This window comes from Eleginops maclovinus, chromosome 3 (genome assembly GCF_036324505.1).
Source record: "Eleginops maclovinus isolate JMC-PN-2008 ecotype Puerto Natales chromosome 3, JC_Emac_rtc_rv5, whole genome shotgun sequence".
NCBI lineage: Eukaryota > Metazoa > Chordata > Actinopteri > Perciformes > Eleginopidae > Eleginops > Eleginops maclovinus.
Window position 1 is genome coordinate 15,501,263 of NC_086351.1, and position 17,726 is coordinate 15,518,988.

The window sequence follows — 17,726 nt, forward strand, 5'->3', positions numbered from 1 at the left end:
TCAGTTTCCTAAGGTACTGGCCTCCATTTGTTTTTGCATACACATCCCATGTTCACCCACTTAACACACGCATCATAATTAATTGGTTATTCTACCTGTAATTAACTTGAACCTCCCATCAATGTTGTGATCAACACTGCTCATTACCTGTAAAAGAGAGATGGAACATAAGAGGGAGACTAATGAAAGCCTCAGGGGTGGGACTGAAAGACAATATGAAGGAAACCACTGTTTTTAAAAGATATTGTGAATAAGTCAAATGATGTAACCTAATCTGATTTGTATCTATTTGCAAATGTAGTTATCTTTTTAAGGTTGTTTTCGAACCTTGTTTTTCATAAGGATAGCCTCTTGAGAAGGATTGAAGAGAGGAATCGAAAGTCAAGAAGGTATTGAGGTTATTTGGGCCTACTAAATCTATTACATTACGCAACAGCCCCACTTTCTGCTGTTTGTTTGCATTCCTGTCTGAATCCATGCATCCCCATGATGGTTCTAAGCTTCTGTTGATGATGTTCTAAGTGTTGCCTCTGACTCAGTCCTCTCTATAGCTCTTTATATCCAGATAGACACAAGATTGCCACGCACCTATTACATATCTAACCGTTCAGTGAAACCTTATATAACCTAGGGGATTAGATGTTTGATTCAGGCAGATTTCTGAAAATCGTTTGAACACAGTTGAGACCTCTGCTTGATATAATCTTATTAGGACCAGATTTATACAACATTATAACGGATTTAAAAACAACACTTTTATTAATTGATTTTCAAACTGAGATTGGGGGATTTTGTTAAAACCTGCCATCTCCCAGATAATAATGTTGGCAACAATTTCAAATAATTCCCTCCGTCTCTTTTTTTTCTCGATCTGTGCCCATACACTGTTTTGGATAACTGTGGGCTTCCTGACAATTGTGCAAGAACAGAGAGGGGGTTCCCCATGCTAGAGAGTCCATCAGTAAGAGTAGTGGCACAGTAAGGCACCCAAACTCCTGATTCTACAAAAGAAAGTTCTACATACTTTTATTTCACAATTCTCTTACAGACAGAAGAACATTACCCGATTATGAATTAATGCTTTTGAGTTTTCTTGAATAAAGGAACTGTGTACTCCCACACACCTATTTCAGCTTTTTTTATTCAGCACACTGTGACCTTCATCTTCACCAGTTAGTCGTTCTGGTTTGCAATTCAGTGAACAGTTCCACACATTATGAATTGGAGTAAGGGCCTCAATGTTGTTCCTTTATTGTGTTTACTGAATTCATTCTAAATCTCATCTGGATAACGCACATCTAAATCACAAGATTAATATATATTCCCACCCCTGCAAATTCATTTTTAGTTGGGTATCTTTCCTTTTAAATAATCATGATTAGTTTTTTGTCTTGGGTCTATAAAAAGTCACCCAAGTCCTTAGAGTATAATTTACAGTACTGAACGGTGTGTGTGTGTGTGTGTGTGTGTGTGTGTGTGTGTGTGTGTGTGTGTGTGTGTGTGTGTGTGTGTGTGTGTGTGTGTGTGTGTGTGTGTGTGTGTGTGTGTGTGTGTGTGTGTGTGTGTGTGTGTGTGTACATTTGTGTGTGTTTGTGTGTTTGTCCCCCTGTGGTATATATTTTGATACCATCAGGGGGTCTCTTCACACCCCCTGCAGGAACCAGTTCTCACATAGTGGACCACCCGCAGTCACAGCCACGAGCCCCTGGTGTTGGATGACATGAAAGGGCTGGGGGGGGGGTGATGATCCACACGCTCACACAGACACATACATAAAAACATACACACACACACACACACGCACATGTGATTGCTCCGAGAAATGTTTGGGAAATGCTAGAAACTAGTGAATATGTCCTCTAGTAAATATTCCCTCTAACTGTTTTTAGTCAAACTCTCTTTGTGCCGCAGGTTGTACTTGGCATTGGCCCTTGACAAATAATAGTAATAACTCTCCATTGCATACACAGCTAGATATCCACTTTGAATTTAACATGTACACTTACCAACTTCATGTGTGTGCGTGTGTAGGTGGAGATGGTACCAACAGTAGAAGGATGAGATGTGTTTGAGTTTGGAAATGACCTGTTCTGAAAGGAAGGGTGACAACACTGAAACATAATAATTGCTTTTCCTTGTGGAAGCAGTACAATTTGACAGATGGGAGCTGACTTTCAAAACCTTGAAACTTGACCTTCTTCAAAAAATAATCTAGGATTTAAATGTGCTTTATTTAACACGTTTGAATCATATTTATTTTTGCAACATTGCATCAAACGAACAACACTATTACGAAGTGTGTGGGAGTCAGCGTTACACATTACCTGCTTTATGAGAGGATTGGATTTATATAAGATATCAGTTTAGCCTTACTTTCATTAATGAGCTTCAAGTTGTATAATTATTTTTAAACTGTGCAGTAGTTTCAAAGTTTTGCGTTTAGAGTTTTTTAGAAGTGTTGTGTCATTTAAATTGTATATTACGATCTCATCTGCATTCAATAAACTATCTAAATAAATCCATCATTGTGTTTATGCTGTCTGCAGTTATAAGATGGCAGGTTCATGCACATTATGCAAATCCCTTAAGTGGGTGGGTATCTGGCATTGTCAACTAAACCAAGCAAATGTAGGGTGACTACATGTGCTGCCCTACAGCCTGGATTGACTTTGCTTTTGATGTGGAAGAGAATAAGATTTTATCAGGCCTTACCTAAGGATAAAGAGCTCTTTATTTTCAGTTGAAAATTAAAATACTAGGAGTATTCAGAACAAACGTGCAAATTGAACAATAACATTTTCTGTGAAAAGTTTATTATTTTTCTAGTTTACTGGTTTCTCATTTCCTCTTTTCACTTTCTATATGTGTAAACCATCTGAGTACTTTCTTTACTGCAGTTAGCAGCGTCCAAAGGTAAATAGACAAACTAATTGGTGCGTGGAAAGGTAACATCTGTTTGAAATTTGTTTTTAACTGATCATCTATTTAAAAGAGATTAACAATCTATAAAGATTAAGCAAGCAAAGAACAGGCGTCATCAGTACATTATACTCAGAATTTGGGTCACTTGTACTTGCTAAGCCCCAGGATAGACAAATGGAAATATTGACAAAAATGTAAAGGTCTAAGTGGGATGAATCAAGTCTAAGAAGCTGTTGATTTCCACAACGCATGAACGCATCACAGAACTACTTTTAGCTGAGCAGCTTTTAACAGGATGTAACATTTATATTTCTCAAACACAAATGATAAAACATGCACACACATGGCTATGTTGATTATGACATTTGCATGAGAGGAGAACAGGAAACACAATTAGTTGGTCTCACCTTTAATATGAGGTGAAACGGCAAGTGGACAGCCTGAGTCTATGGTTACACAATCTGATGTGAAAAACGGATGTGAGTCATTATGGACGATAGAAAAAGTTCACTGCAGTGAACCTCAATGACACATTACATGACATTAGCTTTGTTTTTTTACAAAACATATTTTTCTGTCCTTTTTTATTACCACAGAAATCCTTATTTGTGAGTTTCAGGATTATGTTTCTTAATATTTGAGATCATTGTCTTACTGTGTCATGGAGTCAAGAATATGGCACATGATTTGTAGTGGGTGGTATATCATTAGGAATTTAAAGCAGTTTCTTCTTTGACACTGCACTGACATTATGGACATTATTTAACAGTCAAGTTAAACAGGTACAGTACTGAAAAGGGAATATGGACAAATACTGAACCCAAATGTAAATAAGTCATCTTTTTGTCTTGTTAAATCCATTGCACCTTGTACAAGTGTTGGTCATATACATTTATTAAAAAGAGAAGGAATAGTTGTCTCAAAGGAAAGGAGATTGGTGCTGTGCCAACCAGTTGGTTACAAGTCGGTACATGTTTGGTACATGTCAGGACATGTCTTCAGCAGGCATCTCTCTGGCTGCCTCTTTCTGTCTGTATGCTTCTTGCTCAATTTGGGCTTGATCCTGTGCTTTAAGAATATTTTTTCAAATATTGGCACAGTAATAACAATTGATATGCCTCAATTTTTCATAGGAAAATGTCTTCATCAAAATCAGGCAGTTTTATAGTTGAACTTGCTGTACTGATAACCTAAACCTTCACAAATCTGACATTCGTTTTGAGTTGAACTTGTGTTAACGCAGCTTATGCGAAAAGGTAAAGCTTGGTTTGCTTGTGTTTGTATGTTTTGCTGTTTGTGTGTGTGTGTGTTGGATTGTGCTGACACTTTTCTCTCTAGCCTCAGTGAATGTCACTCCTGGTCTTCAGCTGAAGAAGCCGTTGAGTGTTTCTGCTTGACTGGATGGCCTGTCGCCACATCTGTCACTTTGCAGCAGACCCTATGCCTGATTCCCTTCAACCCCCATTGCCGTGTGTGTGTGTAGATGTGTGTGTGTGTTATGGGCAGGACTCTGCTATGCATTGAAGCCCTGTGCCTAGTAGCTACCCTTGTGTTTGTGTGTGTGTGCATGTGCATCCTTTTGCTCTTTAGCTTTTTGTTTCTGCAGGAGTAGCCTTAACTGTCATGAGAGATCTGTCTGGGAATAATGTGTGGAGAAGCCGCGCGCGCAGGCTCAAAACTTCAATCATGTATGGTAGTGTTAGGATCAATAGAAACAAAACAACGGCACACACAGATATAGGTTGTGCTTGGTTATTAAGGCCACAAAACAAGTGCCATCATACACTACAATAACCTATATCTGTGAGTGCCAATGTGATGTTTCTATAGAACACATCTTCATGTGCACACCTGCACTCCTGCACTCCTGCAGCCTTAAAAGCTTCTTCGTTCCTCTGCGTGAGAGAGAGGAGGAGAGGATTGTTGTCCATCATTCACTAAAGATGTTTGATAATCAGCATCTGTGACCTTTTGGCCAATCCGAAGTCCCGCTCATGGCCATGAAGAATGCATGTGAGAGGATGATGGTGTGTTCAGGTGCCTGAGAGTGACAGACATTCCATTTATTGTGAATTATGTGTGTGTTTGCAGCTGTCATAAATCAATAAGAACCACTTCTAAAAGCTCTCAGCTCTTTGTCTTACATTTCACCCCTTTTCCCTCTCCTCTTCCTCTTCTTCCTCCCTCTACCGGCCCCTCTTTTGGAGAAGCAGTGCTGTATATCTTTAGCTCTGCTCTCTGTTTCAATGTAGCCTCAGTTGTGACTGAACCGCTTCCACACATTATTTTGTATGTATATTCATGAGTGTCTGGGATCACATATCAATAATTGACCTGCTCTACAAGTATTTAACAATGAGACAGTTTGGACTGGCAAGTGTATTTAATTATACAAGCTCTGGGTAAACTCCTCCAGCAGTGTGCAGGTCTTAACCCAAATATTGTGTTACTGACAACAATCAGATCTTTGCTAATGACCTGTGATCTGATCTGATGTGAGTCCCCAGTGTCATAGGGTTTGTATATGAAAGTGTTGTTGCTATTTAGAGTCAAATATGACTAAATTAGTTGAAAAGAGGAAGGTAGTGAGAGCGGCCTGGCAGATTGGGATCAGTAGCTCTGCTGCAGTTGGCCTATCTGTTCCTCAGCTTGTTAACTTAGTAAACAAACCACAGTCATTAGTCCAAAGCTTTAATACAGAAATTACACCATGTGTTTACATAAAACACTAATATTTACATAATAAAATAATGTTTACAGAGCCACTGACAGAATTAAAGTGCACTCACACACACACACACACACACACACACACACACACACACACACACACACACACACACACACACACACACACACACACACACACACACACACACACACACATACATGCATGCATGTGGGTTATAAGTTCGGTTTTCCACAGCAAATAATTCCATGGACAGACACACACACACACACACACACACACACACACACACACACACACACACACACACACACACACACACACGGCTAAGTGAATTAACAAACACAAACAGGATGCCTGCTGGTGGGTCATGAATATATTAGCATAAATACTGACCAGACATATTATTATTTATCAAATTAGTGGCTGCATAAGCACACAGGCTAGTGCACACACACACACACACACACACACACACACACACACACACACACACACACACACACACACATAAAGAAATTAGGTCAACAGCCTTGAATTAGAAAGAGTAAAACCGTATTATGTCTGATTAATAACGCAACTGTAGCACTCTGTGTGTCTATGTGCAAATATTGGTGGTCACACAGTGTGTGTCTGTGTGTATCCACTGCCTTGACTTTGACAGCTGATATTAACCATTACCACCTCAATGACTTTTTAATAGGTATGTGTGTGTGTGTGTGTGTGTGTGTGTGTGTGTGTGTGTGTGTGTGTGTGTGTGTGTGTGTGTGTGTGTGTGTGTGTGTGTGTGTGTGTGTGTGTGTGTGTGTGTGTGTGTGTGTGTGTGTGTGTGTGTGTGTGTGTGTGTGTGTGTGTGTGTGTGTGTGTGTGTGTGCGCGTTACGCCCTTAGTGCCTTGCAGTTCTTGGGGTCTCTGAAGCATACAGAAATGAGATCTGCCCCCTATAGCCTCCTTTGACACTAACCCCACCCCCCCACCCTCTGCGTCTCAGTCTCCCCGTCCTCTAATCCTCGCTCCCCATCAGCCATTCATCTCCCTCTCGGCTCGACTCATGTGCTTTTAATGACGTACAGTACAAGTTCATTATCTTGATAGACGAACATTGGGTCAAATCTCAAGACGGTATGGATAATCCCTCTGTGATAGATAACCTCTGCGTTGTACAATTATAGAATTCACAGTAACATACTGATATGTTTTATTATTTAACCGCAGAAAATATATTATTTTACGGCAGATTGACAGTCGATAATATAGCAACAGTTTAGGTGGCACCGTCTCAAATTGCTCCATATATAAAACATGAACTTCACCTTTTGTAACAACTGCATCTTTTACTCTCCAATTGAATTGCGTTCATTGCTTGTTAAGTGACACTAATGAGAGCATTTCTTAATGAGCAGATAACAAGGCCTGTTGATCGCTAACACAATCACTAATGACATTAGTCTCACTCCTGAAAGAATCTTAGGTACAGAGCACAATCTATTATTCAAATCTCCTGTTGGTTGTTAGTCTACCTATCCTTCATTCTTATTTTTCATTTGTTTTTTGGGGTTTATTGTTTTATAGTTTGCAAAGTACAGGTACAAAAATAAAATGGCTTCACGCTACACACTCTTAATTTCTTGTGTTTTGTTGGAATTGAACCATGGCGGGACAGGAACAGTAGTTTGAACCATTTTACTGTCAGACGAAAGCTGAAATATATGCATGTGGAATCTGGGTTGGGGTTAGTTCAGGCACACTTGCACGCTTTCCTAACTTAATTTCCTATTCAAATGAATTATTAAATGATAATGGATTTTTGCCAACGCACTGTTAATATAATCATTTCATCTTTATTACATCTATATAATCAGACTGAGACTGCAAAAATCACTTCCAGAGCATCTGCTGTGTAATGTCAGTGTGTCTCTCTCTGTGATTCCTCCGACTTTACTGGAAGTTCCAGAGGCTTGCATCACTGAGGGCAGTTAAAGGGCTCTCTTTGGTCCCTACAGATCCACTTTTTTCATACATGCAGCAGCTTTAGAAGCTTCACAAGATGCTTCCTCTTTGACAACCGGACAAACACACACACACACACACACACACACACACACACACACACACACACACACACACACACACACACACACACACACACACACACACACACACACACACACACACACACACACACACACACACACACAGAGAAAAGAGGGGATATAACTTCTCTTTCAATTATTCCCTACACATTCACACAAAAATAGTGCATAGAAGCCCTCTGCCAATTACCTTTGATATATTTATACTGTTCGTCCGACCCAAATATGCTATGGCATGTTTTTCGTATGTACCACATACGTCACACACACACACACACACACACACACACACACACACACACACACACACACACACACACACACACACACACACACACACACACACACACACAATCACACACAATCACACACAGGCTTTGATTTATCCAAACATCCTATCTCTTGCACAGACGTGCACAGAAGGTCATGCTTGGAGTTCAGAAACTATGTGAAAGTAGGTTAAAGCTGACATGTTGTTGTTTAAGGGATTGTGTAGGCTGTTCATTAAAGCCATGCGTGTGCCTGTACATCCCCATGTGTGCATAGACACAAACATGGGCCTGTGTCGATGTATTTAGAAATCATGCCTGAGAGACAGAATATTTGCATATACAAGTGTGTGTGTTGGGTTAATCCGTGATGATGATGCTACCTGCCAAGGCGCCCACGCGCCACATCAACAGTTGTTGCTTTAAATTAAGCTGCTTAATTACTCCAATTAAACTGTGTGTGCGGTGTTTGTGCATGAGTTATAGTGTGTGAGAATGTGTCGGGAAATTGAAGGAGGACTTGTCTCCGTGTATTAATATGCTGCTGATTACTTGAAAAATGTCTATTTCCTACATGCCTGTGGATTAAAGATTAGAAAAGTTCAAGCTTTTCAGCAAGAGGTGTTGAATTCAAAGAAAAAGGGTACGGATCTTTGAGTTTCATCATATTGCACAAGCTTTCATTATTGTTTTGACAGCTTATACCAGCCTTGCCTTGCAAGGGGTATACAGGAAATGCCAATATAAATTGTTTTCGAGTTCAATTCCATCGTTTGACTGCACCCGCAGATTTAAACAGTTGGAAGTGTAGTAACTTCAGAAGAGTTATTCTAGCGTGCGAATGATTGGCTTACATTACATTCACTATTTCTATATTCTTCCTTTTCTGCAAACAGACCCTTTCTTCTCTTCTTCTAACCTCATCCCACACCGATTTCTCATTCTCCATCCAAATTCATTATTTAATTCAGCAAGTTGCTCATGTTGACAGCCAAAGGAGATTGGCTGTTGGGGGAGGACAGGGGAGGGGCTAATGTGAGTGAAGGTCAGACGGGCCTTCGAGCCAATGGGTCTGTATGTTGCATGGTTAATATGTAGATGAGGTGTGTGTGTGTTCTCTACATGTGATGAGAAAATTAATTATTTCTTGGAAAGACTTTGGTTAGAAGGATTATGGTATGTATGAAGAGTCGTGTGTGCATATTGCACGGTGGAATGCTCATCCCTTCAGGAGTTTCTTAATTTGTTGTCAGATACATATTCATGTCAGGCAAATGAATTGATTGCTCCAAGCAGAATATGATGATCGCCTGTTTCTCAGTTTTTCCTGTTGGAAGGGTTTGTGTTGATGCTGACCTGCAGCGGGCGGTGTAAATCACCCAGCAGTTTATAGTTTTGCTGTGGTGCAGTTTGAACTGTTTGATTTTTCAGTTGACCTCAGTTCACCTGTTGAATTCCTGATATATGGCACTATATTTATAACTCTAGCATCTAATTACGACAACAATTTAAAAATAATATATATGTGGTAATGGTATAGATGTGTGTTGGGGCCATTTATATTCTCATTTACCATTGTTCTTTCTGAAAAACGGCGAGAAATAAAGTCAAAAGTGCTCCCACCACGGGCACTGATATGTGATCTATTGTTTTTTTTCCCTTTAATTGATAAATTCACTGAACAAGTATTTAACATTTTTGAAACAGTCTCTCACTAAAGTGTTTAATCAAACATTATATGTTGGTCATGATACACACTTAAAACCTGTTCCCTTTCCATTTTGCTTTATTTGAATGAATGACGGTAAAACCTTAAACATGTGCTACCTGAAAAATGTGAGGTCAAATACTGGACATGTGGTGATGATTTCAATGAAAAAAGTACATTTACTTTTTGTAATCATGGATTCCAAAGTTTTAAACTGATTAGTCACATTTCAAAGAGGTGCAACCTCCTGTGCCGATCTACAATTTCAGTAGCAGACTATGTGGTCTGTACTTTTGGTTGGTTTAAAGTTTAAAAATAGAATTCGAAAGAAGAGCGTTAACAATAATATCATTAAAGGCAACATTATTTCATAGCATCTGCTTTAATAATTGAGTTGAGGTGCATATATGCTCAAAGGGATACAAGCTGTTATAAAATAATGCACACGGTTGCAGGGGTTAATGTTTACTAGATTTCAGATTATATGCACATAAAGATGATCCTATTACACTGTATTAAATCCTTATTTTCCATGACAGAAGGCAACACATAGCTGAACATGTTGTATACATTAAGCTGCCATAATGCACGAGGGGGTGTGTGTGTGTGTGTGTGTGTGTGTGTGTGTGTGTGTGTGTGTATGTGTGTGTGCGTCCGTGCATCCGTGCGTGTGCGTCCGTGCGTGTGCGTCCGTGCGTGCGCTTATATTTACATATATCAGCAGGACCAGCAGATATGTATCCAGAATCTTCCAAATCTTCCAGTATTGGCATACAAATCAGTTTCAGTACGTTGTCTGAACGTAGAATCACCAGCACAAGTTTTATGTAGATCGAACCGCGCTTGAACTGCTTCTCTCTCCCTCTCTCTCCCTCTCTCTTTCACGCTCTCTCTGCTCCATGTATGATCTGTAACATGCTTAGCCATGTGTTGACTTGTGTTGTGCAAATGAGGTTTTAATGCAGTTTAATAGGATCATCTAATCTATAATCTGTTAAACATTATAGCCTGTGGTAGCCAATCAAAATGTATATCATGCCAAAGAGATTAAGATAAATTGGGTAACTTGCAACACTTTCATGTACACAATCCAAATACTGTACAGACTGGGCACAGACACACAGACACAAAGTTAAACATGCACTTATGCATATAAATAATAGTTACATTTGTTGGCATACACACATACATGATTGAGTATTGTGAATTCAGTCCTTAACAATAAAAAAAAAAACAGGTGCAGCGCTTTGGTCACACAAACAATCCCAGATCAAGCAGCCAAAACAAACACATTAGACATGGCCGAGAAACTAAAATGATCAAATGTGTTTACACTAATTTGGATGATGATGATGCGTCTTGCTACAAGTGCAAATGTGCTTGTTCAGGAGGAAGGTTTGTAACTCTGAGGACCTTTGAGGCAAGCTGCAGGTTACATTAAACCATGTGATAGCCATTGACGTACAGTAGTGGTATCTCCAACATTTGTGCTTTTGAAGCTAAAGCAAGAATATTATATAACACAGAAAGATAATGCAATGCAGAAGTAATACAAGTAAAAGAGTCAGTGAGTAATTAGAAAATGTAAGTTAATGTCCATATTTCTAGATGTCATGTTTAACATAATGAGTAAGCAAGTATATTATAGTATTTTGCCTTTTCTCATATTTATATAACTTTTTAGGTGAAACAAAAACTGGTAAATGTAGAAAATAAGATATCCTGCATATAAAGTCAGTTTTCATTACAAGGTGAGGCATATATTACAAAAACAAACTTCTTTGTTGTTAAATAATATAATTGGATTTAAATGAATTTAATAAAATGTTGTTAAATGCATGGGATATTTATCATGTTACCGGAAGATATTTACTCAGCTTGACTTTGTTTTATGTAAGCAATGGTTTTGTGTATACTTTTGAAGGAACCCGAGCCAGAATGTACCGTCTAATAGAAACAAGCATGACTTGGAAATGTGTGGTCATGTTGTGCTGCTTGTGTGTCTCATTTATGATTTAAGACCCGTTTACCGTTTCAGCAGTGGCTTTTACTAAAGCTCCCAATCACCTGAATCAATTGGTTCTGTCACGCTTCTTCAAAGCAACCACTTCAAAGCCCTCATCTCCTCTCTCCTCCCACTCTCCACATCCTTTCATCCGGAGGCGGAGCAGAGACACAGGGCCGTAAGACATCATATATGTAAACAGTATAATGACATATAGAGGTCTTCCCCAGTATGTGCTGCTGTGATTTTCAACATTGCAGTTCATAGGCCTTGTAAGCCGAAACAATTTAGTATTAGTGATGAATAAAAGAATACAAATTAAAGTTGTTTTCTAAAAATCAACATAGATTTAGTCGATTGGTCTACATAAACACATAAACCTCAACACGTAGTTCGCTTCCACTTGTTCTGTTTTGTTGTATCTACTTATTTCGACACACCCAGCTGTTTCTGTTCTTTCTCTCTCTCTCCCCCTACCTATCTATAACCCCCACCCTGAAAGCTCAGACCTGAAGAGTCGCTTACATTCATCTTTAATATCTTCCTGTCCTGCCCTCTTTCCATCTGCCGTTTGGCTCCCTCTTCCCGGGGCCGTGTTCGCGCTGCTGTGTCAAGAGTTCAGTGAGTGTTATTAGCTTTTAGGGAAAGTGCCCTGCTCCCCACCCTTGTTTACTAACTGCTCCGACATGAAACCTCATCATAAGGTGACATGGAAAAATGGCGAGGTGAAGGGTTGCTGAAACTTGCTGATGTTATATCAAGGGATAGAACTTGTAATTATCAGCTAGTAACAGTAACACATTGGCAGTATCATATACCTCTGACATGTTCTTATATGGTCTCCTTTTGACATCAGGGTCAGAGGTCAGGGTGAGCTACAGAACAGCACCTCGACAGACACGCTCAGTATCCTGATTGCTCAGAGCACATACTCCTTTTTTTTTGAACACCTTGGTTAAAACGATTCCCATGTTGAAATTGTCTTTACATTATGCTTTCTATTTTATTTTAACGCGTACATTTTGACAACTATTTCACATTTAAAGCACAACATCAAATGCAAATGTTTAGGTTTACACATTTCTCCTAGTGTGATGAGTTTCTTTGTAATAATCTTGACATGACTGATGCACAGATGCATTTCAGCTCTGCACCCATGTGACCCCTCTCTCCACTGCGCACATACCCACACCAGAGGAAGCAGCTGTGGAGTGTGAATCAGGGCAGATAGTGAAGGGAGAGCAAGCTCACATTTCCTGATGAAACGGCCACGTTCTCTCTCTCTGGCCAACAATAACACCATTAGCACACCTAATGCAAAAGGGACAGAGAAGCAGGCCACGGGGGGGAATAACTGGGCGGGTTATTTGGACATATACGTGTCTGTGACCTTGACTAAACACCTGACAGTTTTCCAGATCATCATCCTGTTCAAAACACAATTAGCAGAGGGATCACAAGATGCATTTCCTCTCAGGCAGTACACAAGCTCGCTCGCTTGGCAGCAATATGTGTGTGGAATCACAGGAATTTTGTTTTGAAAGGAACCAATTGAGCTTGTAGGCCAATTTATTGCTGGTCTGGCCCTGTATTAAGAGACCACTTTGCCAACATTATTCTGGGACAGAGCTGTTACGTAGGAAGTGATGCTGTTGGTGCAGTGGGTGTAGGAATATTCTCACTCCTGGGATGCAGATGATGCATGCAGGGGTTAGACCTTCGCAGATGAATTGGCATAACTCAGCCCAAACAAGCTGACATTAGCTGACCTGGGAATTGGCCGGCACCACCCGCCTCAGGCTAAAAATATATTAAAAAATGTGACAAGGTAGCAGATCAAACATGGTATGTTGCTAAACAAAGACACTCTGTCATCATGACTCAATGGTGGCTGAAGATAACACGTCTCTGCATAAAGCTTGACCTCCAGGGAAAATCTCAAGGGGCTAACACTTGATGGGTATCTCTGTCTGTGAAGCGTGACATCGCTAAAACAGAGCTTACATTTAAGTAAAATACATTGAGTTAATAAATGCTAAAGACCATTTAATGAACAAAGCTGTTACTGAGGACCGGAACAAGGTGAAATATGATTCCATTAACTGCATACTGAAGCAAAAGGATATCGCTTCCTGAATGCATTCTTGCATAGTGTGAGTGTGAGTGCGTTTGTGTGTGCAAGCCTTTAGATCTGATCACGTGTGATTGATTGATGTTTTTGATGGTGCATTCAGACCTGGCTGGCTCCAGAAATCATTAGTGCATCTTAATGTCAATGATGATGAGCTTTGGAAACTCTTTCACTCCGGACAATTATGCTGTCATCATCTTAAATCTATCTGGCCTATGCATGTCTTTAAAATACAATTTTATTCTATCTCTCTCACACACACACACACACACACACACACACACACACACACACACACACACACACACACACATACACACACATACACACACACACACACACACACACACACACACACACACACACACACACACACACACACACAAACTGTCCAATTAGCCAAACACCATCTTTACTCTCCGAATGACCACATGCATCTTTCTGTCTGTCTCTGCACAGCTAATGATAATGAAGGTTGTGGGTTTTTCTGTGTGTATTTGTGAGTCTGTGTGTACTTCAGCTTGTGCCCCCACAAGTGCAAATGTATTTTGTGTGTGCCTGCATGATATGATATGTCGTAGCACATAACTTAAGCAGACACTCAACCATTTCCAGACCTACAGCCAAATGACAGTTAGATCATTAAGCTCTAGCGGTGAGCATTGCTCTAATTTAGCATGAAGCCAGTAGATCTTCCCCTCTTGCTGTATTTGACCTTCACACTCCTAAAATGCCGATTAGAGGACGGGTATTTTTAATACTTGACAGTGACTAGGTTCTGCCAAAGCACTGGTGCATTTAGGCAATGACAACAAGAGACTCATAAAGGTAATGAAATGATAATACCTAGGAAAAACTACTGTGATGGCGGTCTAGTGGTGTTCCTCTGGCGGGCCAATGCGGTGAAAGCATGATTAAATACCCTGTATTGATCAAGGTATCCTTATGAAACTAGGAAAATGTTTAGCTTAATAGCTTAAACTGCAGAAAGCCTTGCTCATTATCAAGAGCAAAATAAATGAACTGTTTAAACATTGAGGTAATCATTAAAAAAAGCTTTCTAAAAATGGCTTTTTACAAGCGTTAGGCCAGAGGTCTCTACCACAGTGCGGTCACCTCTGTTTGTCAGCCTGGAGATTACAGCCCTTTGGAGGACACTACGGAGGACTTCAGATGAGATCCATCTACAAGTTTTAATCATTCTGACATGTATTTAGTTTAATAAGTTTAATCAATTCATTTTTCTAACATTAACCAAGGCTGAGGAAGTCAGGTTTACATACTGAGGGAATGATGTGATCCTCTTTTATCTAAATGATTACAATATTTTTAGAGATTTGGATCAGCTGCAGCACATTGACCTCTTAAATCAGGCAGTCCAAAGGTCATGAGATAAAACATGAGTACATTGATGTGGAAAGCAGCATTGTCTAACCTTTGTCAGTTGACTGTCGAATCAGTGATGTGCTGGCTTCCCTGGTTCAACTCATCCTTTGCTGATGAGGTTATGTCCAAATATTGGAGTATGAATGTGTAATAAAGTCCCATGCTTTCATATTTGCCCATGCTTGCTTGCTTCCATGAAAACTAGGTGTAACTGTAAGTCCAGTTGGATCAGCCAATGTGTCTTGTGATAATATGCTGGTCAGTTTTGGAGAAGCATACTTTATCACCACTGGTACACCATATCAACTGAACACTACAGACGTAGGAATTGTTATATTTTGGAAAACAATTAAATAACAAAGCTTTATATTAATCATGTTGTGTTTCCATCTTTTTCCAGAGGGAGTGTGTGAGATCTGGTTGACCAGTGAAGACACAGGTGCTTACGGTAGAGACATAGGCACAGACCTGCCCACATTGCTGTGGAGATTGGTGGAAGAGATTCCTGAAGGAGCCATGCTGAGGCTGGGTATGACCAACCCCCCGTATATCCTGGAACACCTAGAGGTACGCACAGTGACCTGGCTCACATGTTGACCCATTTCAGCCAGTAGTACCATCAAACAGAATACATCACCACTGATAAATACAAGCTAAAATAATTAGGCACTGCAGAGTTTTTTTTTTCTGTCTTTTACTGTTTTGTTCCTGTCCCTTTGGTCTTATCCCATTCTTCAAACTAGATTTAATAAACGTAATGTCTTTCTGTTTTGCTTACCAAGCAGTTTAACTGCAACGCTCATACTCCACTCATTAGTGCAGTTCATTCTCTTCTCTCCCTAATGAGTCAATTACGGACCATTGTGTCCTCTTTAGCAACCTCATTTTATCAGCCATTATTGTCTCCCCTAATGGAACAATGGACTTTGTTTTCTCTTCTCGCTCCCTATTTCTCTTCTTCCCCCCCTCTATCTGTGAATGTGTCTTTCTGTCAGACATGCATTTTCCATCATTTAAATTACTTTTTTTTTACCTATTGTTTCTTGAAGTGTTAGGGTGACAACATACTATTACATTTTATCACAATTTTCCACAAAAAATGGACAATTGGCATGTCCGGTCTCAGTCTGCTTTTAGTCAACACATCAACACAAAGAGAAAGGAGAATAAAAACAGCTATTTAGAAACTGCCTTAATTTGTCCCAATTATTTTAGAGTTGTCCAAGCTTATCCTTGGCACACAAATTGCATTCAAAGCAGGACCCTTTTTCACTTCATGTTTGTAATGAACTTGTGTTGGTTGCTGGAACTTGCAATGTTGCTCTCCAGCAGAGCGCCATTAACATAACGTTGTACACAGCGAGGCTAGAGGGTCTCTATGGTACGGAGAGCATGGGGACATGGGAGGGTTTGATTGACCACAGCCCATTTGAAATGCTTGTTCAATTCTATAATTATATTGTTATTCTGTACAATTCCATGATTTAACAGTAAAATAGCTGGAATAGAACAGAGAGTTTTTTCTAACAGTGAAGAGGGTTCAATGTTTGTCACTGGATCTGCGTCACAAGTCTGTCTGCTCTACAAAAATGGACCTAAATGTAGCTCTTGTTTCTCTTGTGTGGTGACGTAGAACATCTGTCAACACGTCATGGCTGAAACGCACAACACTTAACGCTGCCACCTGACTCAGCAGTAGGGCTGTGACTTTTGAGGCAGATCAAGCACAAAAGTAGAGGAGGATAAACACAAGAAAAGAGGGAAATTGAATAGGGAGATTGTATCTGTATGGCAGGGGTTTTCTTCCTCTGCTCTTGGTTTTTAGTTTATTTGACACAATAATTTTGAACCATCAATGAATGTGCTTTATCTTCCCTGTTAGGATTCACACTCTCATATCTGAGGAAAATGTTTTGGGAAGAACATAATAGGGGACAAAAAAGACGGCTAAAAGGGCTGATATCGGGTTATTCTAACCTATAAAACTACAGTGAAATACAACTTTTCCGTCCAAAAAAAAAAAGAGAAGCAAGTCCAGCTCACAACAGATGTACTTTTGATTCCAACAATCTATGGAAATTGGAAATCATAACTGAATGAAATGAGGGCAGGAATTGGGGATGACGGCCCGGGGATAGAGAAGAGGGCTAAAAAGGAGAGGGAAAGTGCTGTGGGAAGCAGCGATGGTGGTTGTAATTAACCAGGGGTTAATGGAGGTGGCTAATTGTCCCCCACATGTATAGGTAGGCTTTCTGCTTGGCTACATTACAATTAAAAAACCACCCTCCTAATGATAGGGAATAACAATTAACTGATAATTAGAAATATACTAGGACGACACACTCTAGTGTTGTCTGTGTGTGTGTGTGTGTGTGTGTGTGTGTGTGTGTGTGTGTGTGTGTGTGTGTGTGTGTGTGTGTGTGTGTGTGTGTGTGTGTGTGTGTGTGTGTGTGTGTGTGTGTGTGTGTGTGTGTGTGTGTGTGTGTGTGTTAAGAATCCTCTCATATGCTACCGGCCTTTTCA

General features: G+C 39.9%; 1 protein-coding gene across 2 annotated transcripts in view; it reads left to right on the top strand.

Moving 5' to 3' along the window:
* The window catches only part of cdkal1 (CDK5 regulatory subunit associated protein 1-like 1), a 202,282-nt gene that overhangs the window by 92,976 nt on the left and 91,580 nt on the right, over nt 1–17,726 (top strand). For both annotated transcript variants that reach the window (XM_063880271.1, XM_063880270.1), the window contains exon 9: nt 15,604–15,770. In XM_063880271.1, coding sequence (XP_063736341.1) covers nt 15,604–15,770 — 167 coding nt within the window. The remainder of the gene's footprint in view (nt 1–15,603; nt 15,771–17,726) is intronic.